Consider the following 17920-nt stretch of genomic DNA (forward strand, 5'->3'; position numbering starts at 1 on the left):
GGATATATTTTAGAATAAAATGCATATGTGAATTTTTGAGTAAAACACTGAATACCCAGTAAATATCACATGTGTACTAGACCATTTCAACTTACACTCTTATCTCCCTTAGGTTTTAGAGGAATGGAATAAAAAGTAGCCAGGCATGGTGGCTACTTGGGAGGCTAAGTTTAGAGGATCCGTTGAACCCAGGAGTTGCACAGGCTGCAGTGAGCTATGATCGCACCATTTGCACTTTAGCCTGTGCAAGACCCTGTCTCTAACAACAACAACAATAAAAAGCAACATAATAGTTTCAGAAATTGATAAGTATGAGATATCTACTGAAAAGATTAAGGAATATGATGATCTTCATTAACTGATTATTAATTAAAGGAAATTTTTTTTTATCTTTGAAAGCGCAAGGACTTTTCTTTCTGATTATTAAAAGGCGTGAGTACTTAGTTTTAGGCAAGTTTTTACCTTTTTTTTTTTTTTTTTTTTTTTTTTTTTTTTTTTTTTTTTTTTTTTTTNGCCTTGCTCTTGTTGCCCACACTGGAGTGCAAGGGCCCAATCTCGACTCACCACAACCTCTGCCTCCCAGGTTCAAGCAATTCTCCTGCCTCAGCGTCCGGAGTAGCTGGGATTACAGACATGCATCACCAAGCCCAGCTAATTTTGTATTTTTAGTAGAGATGGGGTTTCTGCATGTTGGTCAGGCTGGTCTCGAACTCCCGACCTCAGGTGATCGGCCTCCCGAAGTGCTGGGATTACACACATGAGCCACTGCACCTGGCCTTTATCTTTTATTTAAAGAAATAATTTGTAATGTTTATTAACTACTCCATGTTCAGATCCTCTTACTGTATTCCTGTGTTTACTACCATTTGCTAAAGTGTTACAACAGCATTAGAATATATTTGCCAGTTTTCCTGTACTGCATTCTCTTTTTTCTCATCTTTTTTTTTTTTTTCTTGAGACAGAGTCTTGCTCTGTCACCCAGGCTGGAGTGCAGTGGCATCATCTCAGTTCACTGCAACCTCTGTCTCCTAGATTCAAGTGAGTCTCATACCTTAGCCTCCCAAGTAGCTGGGACTACAAGTGTGCCCCACCACACCTGGCTAATTTTTGTATTTTTAGTAGAGACGGGGTTTTACCATGTTGGTTAGGCTGGTCTCAAACTCCTACCCTCAAGTGACCCACCTGCCTCAGCCTTCCAAAGTGCTGGGGTTACAGGCATGAGCCACCATGCCTGGCCCTGTATTGCATTCTTGACAGCTACAAAAGCAACTGCAAATAGTATTGAAGGGTTTCTGGTTAGTTCTAATGATTCCTGGTGCTTATATTGACCTTTATGGTCTCCTGTGTTTTGCAAGAAATATTCTTTGTGAAAATCTCAAAGAAAAAAGAAAATCTCTCTTTTTATACTAGTGTACACATAGGATGAATGCTTGAAGCCATATTCTTATAGTATGATAGTATTCAAATTGTGTTCTACTCTGAATTTCTCTTCATTTTACTGTTAACACACTTAAATTGGTAAAATTTTAGTAATAGACTTGTGAAATATTGATTCAAAAGAGGATTTAGAAGTTCATAAAGTAGGGACTGGCACAGTGGCTCACGCCAATAATCCCAGCACTTTGGGAGGCCAAGGCGGGTGGATCACCTGAGGTCAGGAGTTCAAGACAAGCCTGGCCAATATGGTGAAACCCTGTCTCTACTAAAATTAAAAAATTAGCCGGGCATGGTGATACATGCCTGTAGTACCAGCTGCACAGGAGGCTGAGGCAGGAGAATTGCTTGAGCCTGGGAGGCTGAGTTTGTAGTGAGCCAAGATCACGCCCCTGCACTCTAGCCTGGGTGACAGAGTGAGACTGCATCTCAAAAAAAAAAAGAAGGAAAGAATAAAGTAGGAGTCTTCCTTGCTGGAGTGCAGTGTTGCAATCTTGGCTCACTGCAGCCTCCACCTCTTGGGTTCAAGCCATTCTCCTGTCTCAGCCTCTTGAGAATTTACTGGGATTTCAAGCATACGCCACCATGCCCGGCTAATTTTTGTATATTTAGTAGAGATGGGATTTCCGCCGTGTTGACCAGGCTTGTCTTGAACTTCTGACCTCAAATGAGCTGCCCACCTCAGCCTCCCAAAGTGCTGGGATTACAGGCATGAGCCACTGTGCCCAGCCGAAGGAGTATTTTATAGATAAGTTACAGACTGATATGGTTTGGCCCTGTCCCCACTCAAATCTCACCTTGAATTGTAATAATCCCCACATGTCAAGGGCGAAGCCAGTTGGAGATAATTGATTCATGGGGGCAGTTTTTCTTATACCATTCTCATGGTAGTAAATAAGTCTTATGAGATCTGATAGTTTTATAAATGTGAGTTCCCCTATACATACACTGTCTTGTGTGACGCCATGTAAGACATCCCTTTGCTCTTCCTTCATTCTGCCATGATTGTGAGGCCTCTCCAGTCATGTGGAAGTGTGAGTCCATTAAACCTCTTTCCTTTATAAATTTCCCAGTCTCGGATATGTCTTTATTAGCAGCATGAGAACAAACCACTACACAGACATTTACCTTGGATTAACTGAACTGATTATTATTATTATTTTTTTACTGGAATGTGGAGTAGTAACATTTTTAACAGAATTATAAAATGTTGAATTGAAAGCAGTTTACAATGCAGGTAAAATGAGATTAAGAGATCTGTCTTAACAGGTCAGTAATTTTCTTTTCTTTTGGTAACAAAAGGTGATTTTTAAAGATATTTCCACCTGTGGCAGTCATTGATATCAGGTGACGAAATACCTTGTATTTTAGATGCATGCCAAATAGTTGGATAAGTTTTACATAAATGTGATAAGTACGGATTTCCCTAGAAGTAGTGTCACTCCAGAATTTTTTGCTTTTCAGAGGAACAGGATGCTATTAGTAAATATTTCAAAACAACAAGAATAATCCAGAACGTTTATGGATATTATGGCAATATGGTCACCCTTCGTATGGGCATATGGAATGATGAGGCTAATTGTGACAGTCATTTAAGACAGAAAAATTGACAGCTATATTATTGGTACATCTAACAAATTTCCCAAAGAAGCCACGCACGATGGCTCATGCCTGTAATCCCAGCACCTTGGGAGGCCGAGACAGGTGGATTACCTAAGGTCAGGAGTTCGAGACCAGCCTGGCCAACATGGTAAAACCCCATCTCTACTCTAAATACAAAATTAACCAGTGCTGCACACCTGTAATCTCAGCTACTTGGGAGGTGGAGGCAGGAGAATTGCTTGAACCTGGAAGGCAGAGGTTGCATTGAACTGAGATTTCACCATTGCACATTACCCTGGGCAGCAAGAGCAAAACTTCACTTAAAAAAAAAAGAAAAAAAGAAATTTCCCATAGAGTGCTTATTTCTAGGGCATAAATGATAAGGTTTCTTTTTGTTTTTGTTAGTTTGTTTTTAACATTTTTTAAGACTCACCCATGACCGGCTCTATTTCAGCAGAGGTAATTACCCAATGTAGGTTGTGTTCAGAAATTTTAAGCTTAATAACTTGAGGTGATTATTTTTATTGCAAATGATTTGTCATAAAAGGAATCACTATAAGGTTTCTTTATACGGTGAATCCCTTTAATGTATTTATCTGACAGAGAAGTTAACAGGCAAAGAAAACTTTATGTATAATATTAGGGGTAACATTGAAGTCAATCAAAGATGGTTCAGAATATATCTAAAAAAACAAAAGTCACCAGGAAAATGAGATTAGTTTATCTTATATACAAACTTAGAAGAAAGCCTGGAAAAAAATTTATTTTATACACTTCACATCCAGCAGGTTAGCATAGTAAAAATCCATGTAAATGTAAACATTGTTTTATATATAATTTTAATATATTTATGCTATATATAATTTTTAAATAAAATTTAATATGCTTTTATTTTGCTGTGCAGTGGATTGTGTGTGTGTGTGTGTGTGTGTGTGTGTGTGTGTGTGTGACCGAGTTTTGCTCTTGTTACTAAGGCTGGAGTGCAATGGCATGATCTTGACTCAGTGCAACCTCCACCTCCCAGGTTCAAGCCATCCTCCTACCTCAGCTTCCTGAGTTGCTGGGATTACCGCGCCTGCCAACACTCCCAGCTAATTTTTGTATTTTTAGTAGAGATGAGGTTTTGCCATGTTGTCCAGGGTGGTCTTGAACTCCTGACCTCAGGTGATTCACCCGTCTTGGCCTCCTAAAACGCTAGGATTACAGGCGTGAACCACTTTGCCTAACCTATACAATGGATCTTTATTCATTACAGAGTTACCTTTTGTATTCATCTAAATTTTAGGAGTACAAATACTGCTTGCCAGCTACCTGATTTTTACATTTTTTGCATTATTTTTGTAGAATTATGACACCAAAAATCGTTTTTAGACAACTTTTTTTTCTTTTTGCGACGGAGTCTCACTCTGTCGCTCAGGTTGGAGTGTAGTGATGCAATCTCGACTCACTGCAGCCTCCACTTCCTGGGTTCAAGCAATTCTCCTGCCCTAGCCTCCCGAGTACATGGGACTACATGCGTTTACCACCACACGTGGCAAATTGGCAAATATTTTGTATTTTTAGTAGAGCTGGGGTTTCACCATGTTAGCCAGGATGGCCGTGATCTCCTGACCTCATGATCCTCCTGCCTTGGCCTCCCAGAGTGCTGAGATTATAGCCATGAGCCATTGCACCCAACCTATTTTATTTTATTTTTTAGTGTTTCATTTCCATTTCAATGCCAGGGATTTTTTTTTTTCAGTTACCTTTTTATTGGTACATAGTAGATTTACATAATTTTGGAGTACATGTGATAATTTAATACATTAATATATAATTTATAAAAATCGAAGGAAATTGGGATATTCATCACCTTAAATATTTGTCTTCATGCTAGAAACATTCTAAATATTCTCTTCTCATTATCTAGAAATATACAGTAGATTATTGTAAACTATAGTCACCGTACTGATCTACCCTATCAAACTGTATTTTTGTACTCATTAATCAATGACTTCAAAGCCTTTCTCATAGCTTTGTCTTTCACTGCTAACAGATTTTTGATGTAAAATGTCTGTAAGGTGATTGTAGCCTTTTACCCTTACTAGCGTGTTAGATTTTTTTTTCCTCAATCACAGATTTACCTGGTGTTCATGTAGAAGTTTGAGACCAGTGTTTTATTGCTAGCACAAATACCTAAGATGGAAAGACTATCATAAATGCTATCTCAAGCCAATCACTAACTGATCTTATTGCTCTGATTGTTATTAGTAATAATGGTGAATTTGAAACTCTTATTAGAAAATGGACCAATGCATTATCTTTCCCTTCTGATTTACATATTGAGTTTTAGAAAACTGGGTGTTGGTGTTAACAGAATGCATCCTACTGTACCACCACCTTGCAATCAGAAAAATTAGTAAATTGTTAAATAAGCCAACATCTGCATTAAAATTAGCTACCATAAACTCAAAGTTTCTGACAGGAACAGTGACATCATTCAAAAACTGAATTTTAATATGCCTTAGTTCAAGACATGGAAAAATCATTCTTATGAATGCTGACTTATGCTAATGGAATTATACTGCTTAAAGCCTTGAATTACGCTGTCAACTCCTCCACCGAAAACCTCAGGCTAAGTAATCAAGATGAAAGAGGTATTACCAGTTCACCAAAATAGTGAGGAATTTGTGGAAGCAACAGAGGAAATGGGAAAAGACTATGAATTCCATTAGCTCTATAACCGATAGCCACCTGAGGCAAAAATAGAAAATCTTTTTTTAACAGAATAGTATTATAATTCTATTTTATGACTAATTATTGGGTTTTTTTTTTAAACTTTTATTTTAGGTTCAGGGTCAAATATGGAGGTTTGTTATATAGGTAAATATGTGTCACAGGGTGTTGTACAGATTATTTTATCACCCAGGTATTAAGCCCAGTACCCAGTAGCTATCTTTCTGCTCCTTTCCCTCCTCCTACCCACCACTCTCAAGTAGACCTCAGTATCTGTTGTTTCCTTCTTTGTGTTCATAAGTTCTTATCATTTAGCTTCCACTTATAAATGAGAACATGTATCTGGTTTTCTGTCCCTGTGTTATTTTCCTAAGGATGGTAGCCACCAGCTCCATCCATGTTCCTGCAAAAGACTTGATTTCACTCTTATTTTGTAGCTGCGTAGCATTCCATGGTGATACACACACACACACACACACACACCACCACCACCCCCACCACCACCACCACCACCACCCCCATATTGTCTTTATCCAATCTGTCATTGATGGCATTTGGTTGATTCCATGTCTTTGCTAGTGTGAATAGTGCACAGAAATGTTTTTTGGTTTGTTTGTTTTGTTTTAACTGATATCTTTCTGGTGGAACTGTGAAATACACCAAAGATCAGAGCAGCAGAGACTGGTGAAAGAGTAACCTCTAAGTAGTAATTATGTAGCTATCCTTTAGCTGAACCTATTCATCACTTCAGAACTGCTGGTCCGGGCATTTGGGATATGGATAATGGGTCTGAGAAGCAAAGTAGTGAATGCTGTAGATAATTTATGGCCACGAGAAGGGACTGGAAATTTTTCCATTCAAAAAATAAGTTGAGTACTTATACAATAGGAGGAAAGTCTCCTGATTGTAGATTCCCTCTTTCTACTTTACAACCAAAGGAGACAGGAGGGAGAAAACATACTGATGAAAAGATTAATTAATACCCCAGTATACAAAGAAGCTTTTATGAAAGAGGAAGAGTATACATAGAAATTAAAAACTTGATTTCTAAAAATAAAAGGGAGGACAATCAATAAATGGCCTGAATGTATACAACCAAGGGTTAGCTGTAGAGCCAAGGGATTTTTCCAGAAAACAATTCAAAAGAGGAAAAGAAATGAAAAGTATGGGCCAGGTGTGCTGACTTGCGCCTGTAATCCCAGCACTTTGGGAGGTCAAAGTAGGCAGATCACCTGAGGTCAGGAGTTTGAGACCAGCCTGGCCAACATAGTAAAAACCTGTTTCTACTAAAAATAAAAAACAATTGGCAGGGCTGCATGATGGCACGCACCTGTGGTCCCAGCTACTGAGGAGGCTGAGGCAGAAGAATCTCTTTAACCTGGGAAGCAGGAGGTGACTGTGAGCAGAGACCGTGCTACTGCGGCAACAGAGCTAGACTCCATCTCAAAAAAAAGAAAAGTATGAAAGAGAAAGTACAGTACAGATTAAGAAATTTTATTATATTGTTTAGTAGGACCTCTGTAAGATAACAGAAACAATGAAGAAAGGCCAGGCACAGTGGCTCATGCCTGTAATCCCAACAATTTGGGAGGCCGAGGCAGGCGGATCACTTGAAGTCAGGATTTCAAGACAACCTGGCCAACACGGTTGGAAGCCTGTCTCTACTAAAAATACAAAAATTAACCAGTCGTGGTGGTGCATGCCTGTAATCCCAGCTACTTGGAAAGCTGAGCCTGGAGAATCTTTTGAACCTGGGAGGCAGAGGTTGCAGTGAGCCGAGATTATGCCACTGCACTCCAGCCTGGACAACAGAGTGAGACTCCGTCTCTAAAATAATATGATATGATATGATATGATATAATAAAAAAGAAACAATGAAGGGAAAGAACTAAAAGGAGAGGCAGTCAGATTACTGCCTAATAGACTCTATATCCAGATTATTACTTGAACATGTTTTCTAGGAAAGTGAAAAATGGATATAATAAAAGAGAAAAAACAACTCTTTTCTAGGCTTTTGAGTTGTAAAAGGTCAGGCCCTGTGGGAAGAAAGGAAGCTCATATACACATTTAAAAAAAAAAAAACCCCAAAAAATATGACATTGAAGTTTAAGACAAATATCTATTAGTTATTTTTTAAATGTAGGAGTATAATGTTCAAATTCAATAAAGAGAAGTGAAAAACAGGCTGAGGATTTTGGTAATAGAAAAATGTTAGAAAATAAAACCCTGCATGAAGGACAGATAAAGTAACCAAGAAAATATCGCAAGTAGAACACAGAGAATACAATGCCAGCAATATTTCCAGCATGAATTATCCCAGTAACATGCTTTATTAAATGCACACTATCATTTGGGATTGAAATAAAGAAATGAAAAATAGCCATATGCTATTTACAAACACCTCTTAAAGTAACATAGGAAGTTTATAAATAATAGGCTGGGTAAAGTCTGAAATAACTAATAAATGGTTATATAAAGATAGCAGAGGGGGCAATATCATACAAGATAATCCAGAATTAAATTGGAAAAGCATTAAGAGGGATAGAAGGGATATTTTATATTTATTGAAGCTGCCAAATATATATAGTTGTAAATGTTTATATGTCTATTCTGTATAAATACACATAATCAAGCATAAAAGCATGTTCAGCTGATATATATATTGTAAAATATATAAAACAAAATTTACCTTGTTAAGTATACAATTCATTGGCATTAAGGACATTCATATTACTGTGCAGTCATCACTGCCATCCATCTCCAGAACTTTTTCAAATCTTCTCAAACTGAAACTGTGCCCATTAAACAATAACTCTTCAATTTGGCATGGGTTAATAGCAACAGTTTTGAAACAATTTATTTTTCTTTTTTCTGCTGCCATTGTTAAGCTTTGACTCCGAGTTGTGCACCTCTTGTGCCTGTGGCTGTTGGAATAATGTTATGGATGGTCTAAGGATAGTTTCTCAGAATATTCGAATTCAGAAAGTTTAAAGATATCTTCCTCAGACCTTTGCCTATGTTATTTACAGGTAAAGATGTTATATTATTTACTCTGGCTTTGATGGAATTCGCAGGGACATGTTGTTTATGTGGTTTTTGTTAGGCATTTCTGGAGCCAGTGTGTGAAATTTTAAATGTAGTAGAAATTAAGTCTTGAATTAGTGTCAGAAAAAGCAGAGTATTACGTAAGTCATTAAAATTCATGCCAAAACCAGGCTAGTAACATGGTAACTCCATCTCTACCAAAAAACAAAAATTAGCCAGATGTGGTAGCACACATCTGTAGTCCTACCTACTCCAGGGGCTAAGGTGGGAGGATCATTTGAGTCTAGGAGGTCAAGGGGGCAGTGAGTCGTGATTGTGCCACCGCCCTCCAGCCTGTGCAACACAGCAAGACCCTGTCTTAAAAAAAAAAAAAAAAAATTGCTGAAGTTAAGAGTAATCATAGAGATAGGAATAAGGAAGAAAATCAACTCAAGTGCTGAATGTGCCAAGATAAGAGTAGATAACCAGTAGTAGGTCCAGAAGGGTAACTCATACTTTTGGGCCACAACTCATGATGAGAAAAACATTTTCTCTCACAAGTACAGGCACATATAACAAATTACAATTAATGAAATAGTATTTACCCTTTCTATGTGCTATGCCCTCTTTTCTACTGTGCATCATTTTTTTAATCTTTGTTCTCCATGCATTGAATTGGGTTAACAACCCAAGAGTGGGTTGCAGTCTGTGGTTTGACTAACACTGATTACAAGGATTTTTTAACTAACTGAATGTAATGAGCCTGCAAAGTGGAAGATCTTTTATATAAGGGCAGAGAAGTTACTTGTAATTAGCAGAAACCAGAACAGTGCCAGCAACTTCTGTGCTTACCTTCCCTGAAGAGCTTCATTAGAGTAATATTCTTAGGGCCCAGAGCAGTCGCACACACTTGTAATCCCAGCACTTTGGCAGGCCAAGGCAGGCAGATCCCTTGAGGTCAGGAGTTCAAGGCCAGCCTAGCCAACAAGGTGAAACCTTATCTCTACTAAAAATACAAAAATTAGCCAGTCATCATGGCATGGGCCTGTAATCCCAGCTACTCGGGAGGCTGAGGCAAGAAAATCACTTGAACCCAGGAAGGTAGAGGTTACAGTTAGCCAAGGTCGAGCCACTGCACTCCAACCTGGGCAACAGAGCAAGACTCCATCTCCAAAAAAAAAAAAAAGGTGGAGAGGGGATAATATTTTTGAAGGCTTAATGACTGGCAAGTGGTAGAGAGTTTGATGTGAAGTGTTTGATGAATACCTTAACTGTGATTGTTTACTGTGGGAACATGGGTTCCAAAGAAAATTGTCGAGGAAATAATGACCAACAGAAAATGGGGGTGGAGTACGAAATGTAGTGAGGCCAGTGGTAATGAGAGTAGAATAATAGAGAGATGGGGTAACTTACATTTTTTACTTTGACTAAGATGACAGAGGTATGAAGTAAGTACAGCTGCTATCAAAGTTTCTAATGGAATTCTGAAGGAAACTGATTAATTTCCTTTAAAAATAAATGATAGTTGAAGAGACCACAAGGAGTAGCAAAAAGTGACCTAGATCTAGCATATAACTTCAGAAATTTTCTAACTAGGTATGCTCTGTTTTCTCATCTATAAATGATATCATTGGACTAGGGAGATTCTTAATTTTACTACTGTAAATGTTAAAAAGTCGATTCTACAATACTGCATCTACACTATTGACAGTGGAATAGGAATATGTATGTTGTTCTCTAAGTGGTTTTTAGAATCATAGAGACCAAGCCATTTTAATTATGAAGAAAATGATTTCTTAACTCAGATTATTAGTAGTTTCTTTATTAAATGCTCTTTGATGATACTTGATTTCTTCTTTTTAGTTACATGAACATGCAGCCTACTTGGTGGACAGTTTATGGGAGAGCTCTCAAGAACTGTTAAAAGACTGGGAATGTATGACAGAGTTGCTGTTAGAAGAACCAGTTCAAGGAGAGGAAGGTATAGTATTTTCACAAGTTAATTTACATGATTTTGTATTTCCATTGGTAGATATGCAATTATATATTGATCACTTCTTAGAAATGAGTATATATAAACATGCTATGTATTTTCACCAAGAGAACAATTTGTTTTCTTTAATAAGTAAGGATGTCTCAGTCATGTAAAACATCTTTTATATTAACACTGCTACCACACCATATAAATTTTTAAAAATCCATGTGTGTCATGTAATAGATTTTCTTTTCTTTACTTTTTCTTTTTTAAATTTAAGTGACAGGGTCTTACTCTGTCACCCAGGCTGGAGCGCAGTGGCCCAATCATAGCTCACTGCAGCCTTGAACTACTGGGCTCAAGGGATCCTCTTACCTTAGACTATAGGCACAAGCCACCACACTCAGCTAAGTTTTTAATGTTTTGTGGAGACAGGGATCTCACTATGTTGCCCAGACTGCCTCAAGCAGTCTTCCTGCCTCCGCCTTCCAAAGTGCTGGGGTTACAGGCATGAGCCACTGCACCTGGCCAAAAGGATTTTCTTGATGCTGATTTGAGATACAAAATACTGATGTACTTAATGATTTTTTTAAGTGCATCTAGAATTTTTTTTGGCTTCATTTATATGTGAACTTGGAAAAACCTTTTATATCTAATGATTTAATTAGACCATAGCCATCCCGTCTTTTGTTATATTCTCTTTAAGGTGAAAATCAGAAAATCAGAGATAAGGTCATTTACCTGGCTATTCAAGAAATAGGGGACATAATAGCCACATGATAATTTTTGAAGTATGCATCTTTTTATATGCTACATAATAATATGCACAGCAAATTAAACATGTATACCTAATAAAGAGGTTGTGTTCTAAAAGCTTATATGCATGTTAGCTCATTACAACTAGAAATGCTTATTTCTGTGCATGGTTGTGTTTTCAAACTAACCCACAACAGTACTGTAAAGAACTGGTAACTCATTTAATTCATACAACAGCCTTAGAATATTACTGATGCCTTGATGGAAGTAAGGCTGTTGGTAGATTCAACATGGACCTCAGAATCAAAAGAAAATTTTTTTTATTTGGTGACTGAGTGTTGCTCTGTCTCCCAGACTGGAGTGCAGTGGCGCAATCTCAGCTCTCTGAAACCTCTGCCTCCCAGGTTCATGTGATTGTCCTGCCTCAGGCTCCTGAGTAGCTGGGACTACAGCCTCATGCCACCATGCCTGGCTAATTTTTGTACTTTTATTAGAGACAGGGTTTCACCATGTTGACAAGACTGGTCTCAAACTCCTTATCTCAGGTAATCGTCCCACCTCGGCCTACCATAGTGCTTGGATTACAGGCATGAGCCACCGCTTCTGGCCAGAATAAAAAGAAATAGTGATTCAGAATTTTTAATTCTGTCTCTTGTTACTTAAATTCTCAAATTTTCTGATCCATAATTTCCTTTTTTCTATAAAAGACATTATTTACTTGTGTACCTTATATACTTGTGAAGATTAGGCAAGGAAATGTTCTATTGAGTTCCTTTTATGCTTCCTCTACCCTCCTGTGTGGTTCAATCTTTCGAAATATTACAAGAGCATAATGAGCCATCCTCCGTAGTAGACTACCTATACAGGTTGCTGGGAGAGTGAGCATCCCCCCGCGTTCTTTCTAAGCTGTGATACTCATTGGTATTATCTATTATGACTTAGACATAATTCAGTGAGATAAACAAGTTTGCATTAAACACAGATAATACTCTGGTAAACTGGCCCAAAATGCCTTTTTTTTTTTTTTTTTTTGACGTGGAGTTTTGCTTTTGTTGCCCAGGATGGAGTGCAATGGTGCAATCTCGGCTTATCGCACCTCCACCTTTCAGCTTCAAGTAATTCTCCTGCCTCAGCCTCTTGAGTAGCTAGGATTACAGGCATGCACCACCACACCTGGCTAATTTTGTATTTTTAGTAGAGATGGGGTTTCTCCATGTTGGTCAGGCTGGTCTTGAACTCCTGACCTCAGGTGATCTGCCCATCCCTAATCCCCCCCAAAGTGCTGGGATTGGGATTACAGGCATCAGCCACTGTGCCTGGCCATCCCCTTATAAACTTGACATATTTTTCTTAATTATTATGACACAAATCCTTCCCAAACTTTTCTTAGACCTTTTAAGGAAAAGCTTATTATACTGTGTCTCTAGCTGTAATTATTATTTACTTTATTTGCACACAGTTTTTCACTCCATGATCTCCTTAGTAAGAAGGTGACCCTCAACTGGACACCATGGCTCACGCCTGTAATCCCAGCACTTTGGGAGGCCGAAGCAGGTGGATCATCTGAGGTCAGAAGTTCAAGACCAGCCTGGCCAACATGGTGAAACCCTGTCTCTACTAAAAATACAAAAATTAGGCGTTTTGGCAGGTCCCTGTAATCCCAGCTACTCTGGAGGCTGAGGCAGGAGTATCACTTGAACCCTGGAGGCAGAGGTTTCAGTGCGCTGAGATTGCACCACTTCACTCCTGCCTAGGCAACAGAACGAGACTCCCTCTCGAAAGAAAGAAGATGGTCCTGTAGTTAAGCTGACAGGGCCCTCTGCTCTCTAGGTGAAACTGTCCACTGTATTTTGAGTTCCATTCACTTTTGTGATCACAGGAATATGAACATACCCTCTATTGCCCAGGTTGGAGTGCAGTAACGTGATCTTGGCTCACTACAACCTCTGCCTCCCGGGCTTAAGCAATCCTCCCACCTCAGCATCCCAAGTAGCTGGGACTACAGGCATTCACCACCATGCCTCACTAATTTTTTGTGTTTTCGGTAGAGACAGGGTTTCGCCATGTTGGCCAGGCTGGTCTTGAACTCCTTACCTCAGGTGATCCACCTGCCTCAGCCTCCCAAAGTGCTAGGATTACAGGTGTAAGCCACCACTCCCTGGCTTACACATTCTGTTTCTAACTAGCCTTAATATTTTCCCTGATAAAAATTAATTTTCCTTCTAATGACTACTGCCTAATCAACACTTAAGTAGAGGGCCTCAGATTAGTGTTCATTGGTAGGTTCCATTCATTTTCCTTACCTTGTTTGCAGCCATAAAATTGCCAGAGTGAGTAGAGCTTCTCAATTCTTATTCCAAGTCATTTTCTGTATATCACCTCACATTCTATAAGGTTATTTCCAAGGAGAAGGAAGGCAAAGAATATAAGAAAGGAAGAGACAAGGTGGTATGCCTTGGTATTGTTAACTTGCTCTCATATAAATAAGATGTGAAAGTCAATAAATAATAATAACCAAGTCTTTCAGTCATGAAGGTGGTCTAGATGGATTTTACTTGCTAAGATATATACTATTAGGTGTTTCATTGTGGTTTAAATTCAGTTGACATTGGATATTTTTTTTATTTCCGGTCAAAAGGTTGGTTTGACTTGACTTGGGTTTGGTTGATTTGTTATAGCTAGAAAAGTAACTTAACAGATGAGAACATTTTTGAAAGTCAACCACAGTTTTAGTGGTTGAATTTAGGTAGGCATAGTCTCAGAAATTAGGCATAACAGTTGCAGAACTATATCTACATAATAACTTTTTTTTTTCTGCACCCCCCTCTGCCTTAACTGTTTTATACATTTTATCTATATGCATGTTATTCCACATGCAAACCACATATAAGCTCTGACATGGAGTGACATCTAAATTAAATTTCTATGCTAGTATTTTACTGTATTTTATGATAACAGAATGCTGCCAGTAACCTTTTTTTTTCCAGACAGATTAGAAATTAAGTAATTTTTTAGATAGGTGGAATGTGGTAGAATTTCAGTGGAGAAGGCTCTAGTGAGCAGTTGGAGATGTAGGATTAAGTTTTGGGGAAACAGATACACTGTGACAGACTACCATCATAAGTTTAAATCACAGTGGCCTTTAGACTGTCTTGCAGTATTTTTATGGGTGTGTGGGAGGGGAGGGGGGTGTTTTACAGCAAAATTAAGTTTCTGGATATATATATATATATATATTTTTTTTTTTTTTTTGGGACGGAGTTTCACTCTTGTTACCCAGGCTGGAGTGCAATGGCGCGATCTCGGCTCACCGCAACCTCCGCCTCCTGGGTTCAGACAATTCTCCTGCCTCAGCCTCCTGAGTAGCTGGGATTACAGGCACGCGCCACCATGCCCAGCTAATTTTTTGTATTTTTAGTAGAGACGGGGTTTCACCATGTTGACCAGGATAGTCTCGATCTCTTGACCTCGTGATCCACCCGCCTCGGCCTCCCAAAGTGCTGGGATTACAGGCTTGAGCCACCGCGCCCGGCCGTTTCTGGATATATTTTTAGTATAATGTGAAGGTCTGGGTTCTTGTCAACAGTTCTACCACCAGGTAACAAGACCGTAACCAAATCATGAAGCTTCTGGATCTCTCCTTCTTAAAGTATAAAATGAGAAACTTTTTTTAAATCTATTTTTTTGAAACTGAGCCTCACTCTTTCGCCCAGGTTGTAGTGTGGTGGCAGATCTCCGCTGACTGAAACCTCCGCCCCCAGGGTTCAAGCGATTCTCATGTGTCAACATCACGAGTAACTGGGATTACAGGTGCCTGCCACCACGCCTGGCTAATTTTTTTATTTTTAGTAGAGATATGGTTTCACCATGTTGGCCAGGCTGGTCTCAAACTTCTGACTTCAAGTGATCCACCTGCTTCAGCCTCCGAAAGTGCTGGAATTATAGGCGTGAGCCACTGCGCCCAGCTGAGAAATTTTAACTAGATAATTTCTTTGGTCATTTCTAGTGCTAAAATTCTATAATCCAGTTAATGAATTAAGTAATTATAAATAATAAGATTCTTCAAAGCAAGAATTATCAATTCATTAATAATTTAAAAATATATGTTGACTACTTTATGTGAGTCAAATATTATGCTGCGCTGAGAGTACAGTGTTATGCTAGATCAGCTCGCTGCCAATATGGAGCTTACATTGTCCTGGGAAAGGCAGACCAAAATTGTGTGAATATTCAAAATAATGTCAAGAGTTATTAAGTAGCTTTGGTGGATAATTATAGGGAATCTGTCTTTAGGTTAAATTCCTATGGAAGACTTTCCAGAGCAGGCCACATATGAGCCAAGAAACTGGTGGCCAAATATGGTGGCTCACACCTTTAATCCTAGCACTTTGGGAAGCTGAAGCAGGCAGTCAGGTCTTCAGGTCAGGAGTTTGAGACAAGCATGGTGAAACCCCATTTCTACTAAAAATCCAAAAACTTAGCTGAGTATGGTGGCACACACCTATCATCCCAGCTACTTCAGAGGCTGAGGCATAATAATCACTTGAACCCAGAACGTGGAGGTTGCAGTGAGCCAACATCTCACTAGAGCACTCCAGCCTGGGCAACAGAGTGAGACTCCATCTCAAAAAAAAAGAAGAAACTAAACTATAAGGGAGCAGACATGGGTAGTGCCATAAAAGAGATATCTAGGCATAGGAAATAGCCATTCAGAGTATCTGAAACATGAATGAGATTGTGTTCTAGAAGATGCAATAGCTAGAACATAATGAATCAGTGATACAAGATGTAATAGAAGCAGAAGTCAGATGATATAGAGCATTTTAATTTATAAGTGAATTTATCTCATTCTAAATGTAGTAAGGTGCTTTTGAAGATTTTAAACTGGAGAATAATGTGATCCAATGCATATTTTAAGAAAAATGCCTTTTATAAACAGTTTGGAAGAATACATCATCATTGCTGTGGCCTCTGTGGTGAATGATGGTAAAAATATAAAAGAGAGAGATGGCTTATAAAGAGGGAAACAGCCCATGGCTGAGTTAAAGATTGTGGATAGGGGACGAAAGCAGGAAGAGCAAGAAAGAACGAGAGTTCTAGCTAGCTATAAAAAGGATAAGAGATAAATATAACCTTTGCAAGCCCAGTAAAGAGGACGTTCAAGAGAGCCATGGTTAATAATATATTTTGCAGAGGAGAAAAAAAGACTACACAGATAGTTTTGTGACGATTTAGGTCATTGGTGACTTTAAAGCACGATTCAATGATACTATATGTATTCAATGATACTAAAAGAGAGAAGTCAGAGATCAAGATGATAAGAATAAAATCAATACTGAGGAAATGGAGATGCTTTGTAGAAATTTGTGTAGTTATATGTTGTGTTTGAAGTTGTAGAGTCAAATGATAATTTGTACCGTGAACAGCTACCCGTTCGTTTCAAACAGTGTGGCTGTTTGGCTCTTGTCTGTGGCTTAAGGCCTGTTTGCTTTCAGGTTTATTATGTGGTTTTGCTGTCATATCCCAAAAGGAATTTCGATTAAATTTCAATGGCCTTTGAATTTACCTTAACTCCCCATTCAGGGAATGTTTCTAAATGGATAGCTTCAAATGATAAAGTAAATTAACAAAATTGATGTAATTGAACACTGTGCATGGTTGAGTTATGCTTCATTTAGTTCATGGACAGCCTTGTAGTTCCTTTATCTCCAGCCAAATTTGAAAAATTATGAATTTCTGAAATCATAAAAATAGAAATTTAGTTACTAAGCAAAAAGCTTTTTTTGCATTACTAGACATTGGATTATGGGGTACAAATGGACAAGCTGATATTTCGTTTGTTTTTCCTAAGATAAGCTAAAGTTCATGTGTTTTTTAAAAGACAGTTAAAATGTTAAAACACGGAATTACGATGTACATACATATTTTTTATAGGACAATTTTGGTAAAGAATAAAGAACAAGGTGTTATTATATCTTTTCATGCCTTTTCTTTGCTTTTGCCCCAACTTAGTTTAAAATAATCAATGTAAGATTTTAAACCTTTGTAAATTAATTGATTTTTTATTTTTTAGTCTTAAGTTTATACCTGAATTAGTTGAATTTTTTTAAAGTTTATACTTAAGTTCAGGCCAGGTGCGGTTGCTCACACCTGTCATCACAGCACTTTGGGAGGTCGAGGTGGGTGGATCACAAGGTCAGGAGTTCAAGAGCAGCCTGACTAGTTGGTGAAACCTCGTCTCTACTGAAAATACAAAAATTAGCCAGGCGTGGTGATGGGTGCTTGTAATCCCAGCTACTTGGGAGGCTGAGGCAGAGAATTGCTTGAACACGGGAGGCGGAGGTTGTAGTGAGCTGAGATCACGTCACTGCACTCCAGCCTAGGTGACAGAGTGAGACTCTGTCTCAGGGGAAG

The 17920-nt window shown here is 38.5% G+C and overlaps 1 protein-coding gene across 1 annotated transcript in view; it reads left to right on the top strand.

The window, feature by feature from the left end:
* The window catches only part of STAG1 (stromal antigen 1), a 410571-nt gene that overhangs the window by 272947 nt on the left and 119704 nt on the right, over positions 1–17920 (top strand). Inside the window, exon 15 of the mRNA XM_017528196.1 lies at positions 10639–10756. Coding sequence (XP_017383685.1) covers positions 10639–10756 — 118 coding nt within the window. The remainder of the gene's footprint in view (positions 1–10638; positions 10757–17920) is intronic.

The sequence above is a fragment of the Cebus imitator genome, unplaced genomic scaffold, assembly GCF_001604975.1.
Source record: "Cebus imitator isolate Cc_AM_T3 unplaced genomic scaffold, Cebus_imitator-1.0 Scaffold53, whole genome shotgun sequence".
Taxonomy (NCBI): Eukaryota; Metazoa; Chordata; class Mammalia; order Primates; family Cebidae; genus Cebus; species Cebus imitator.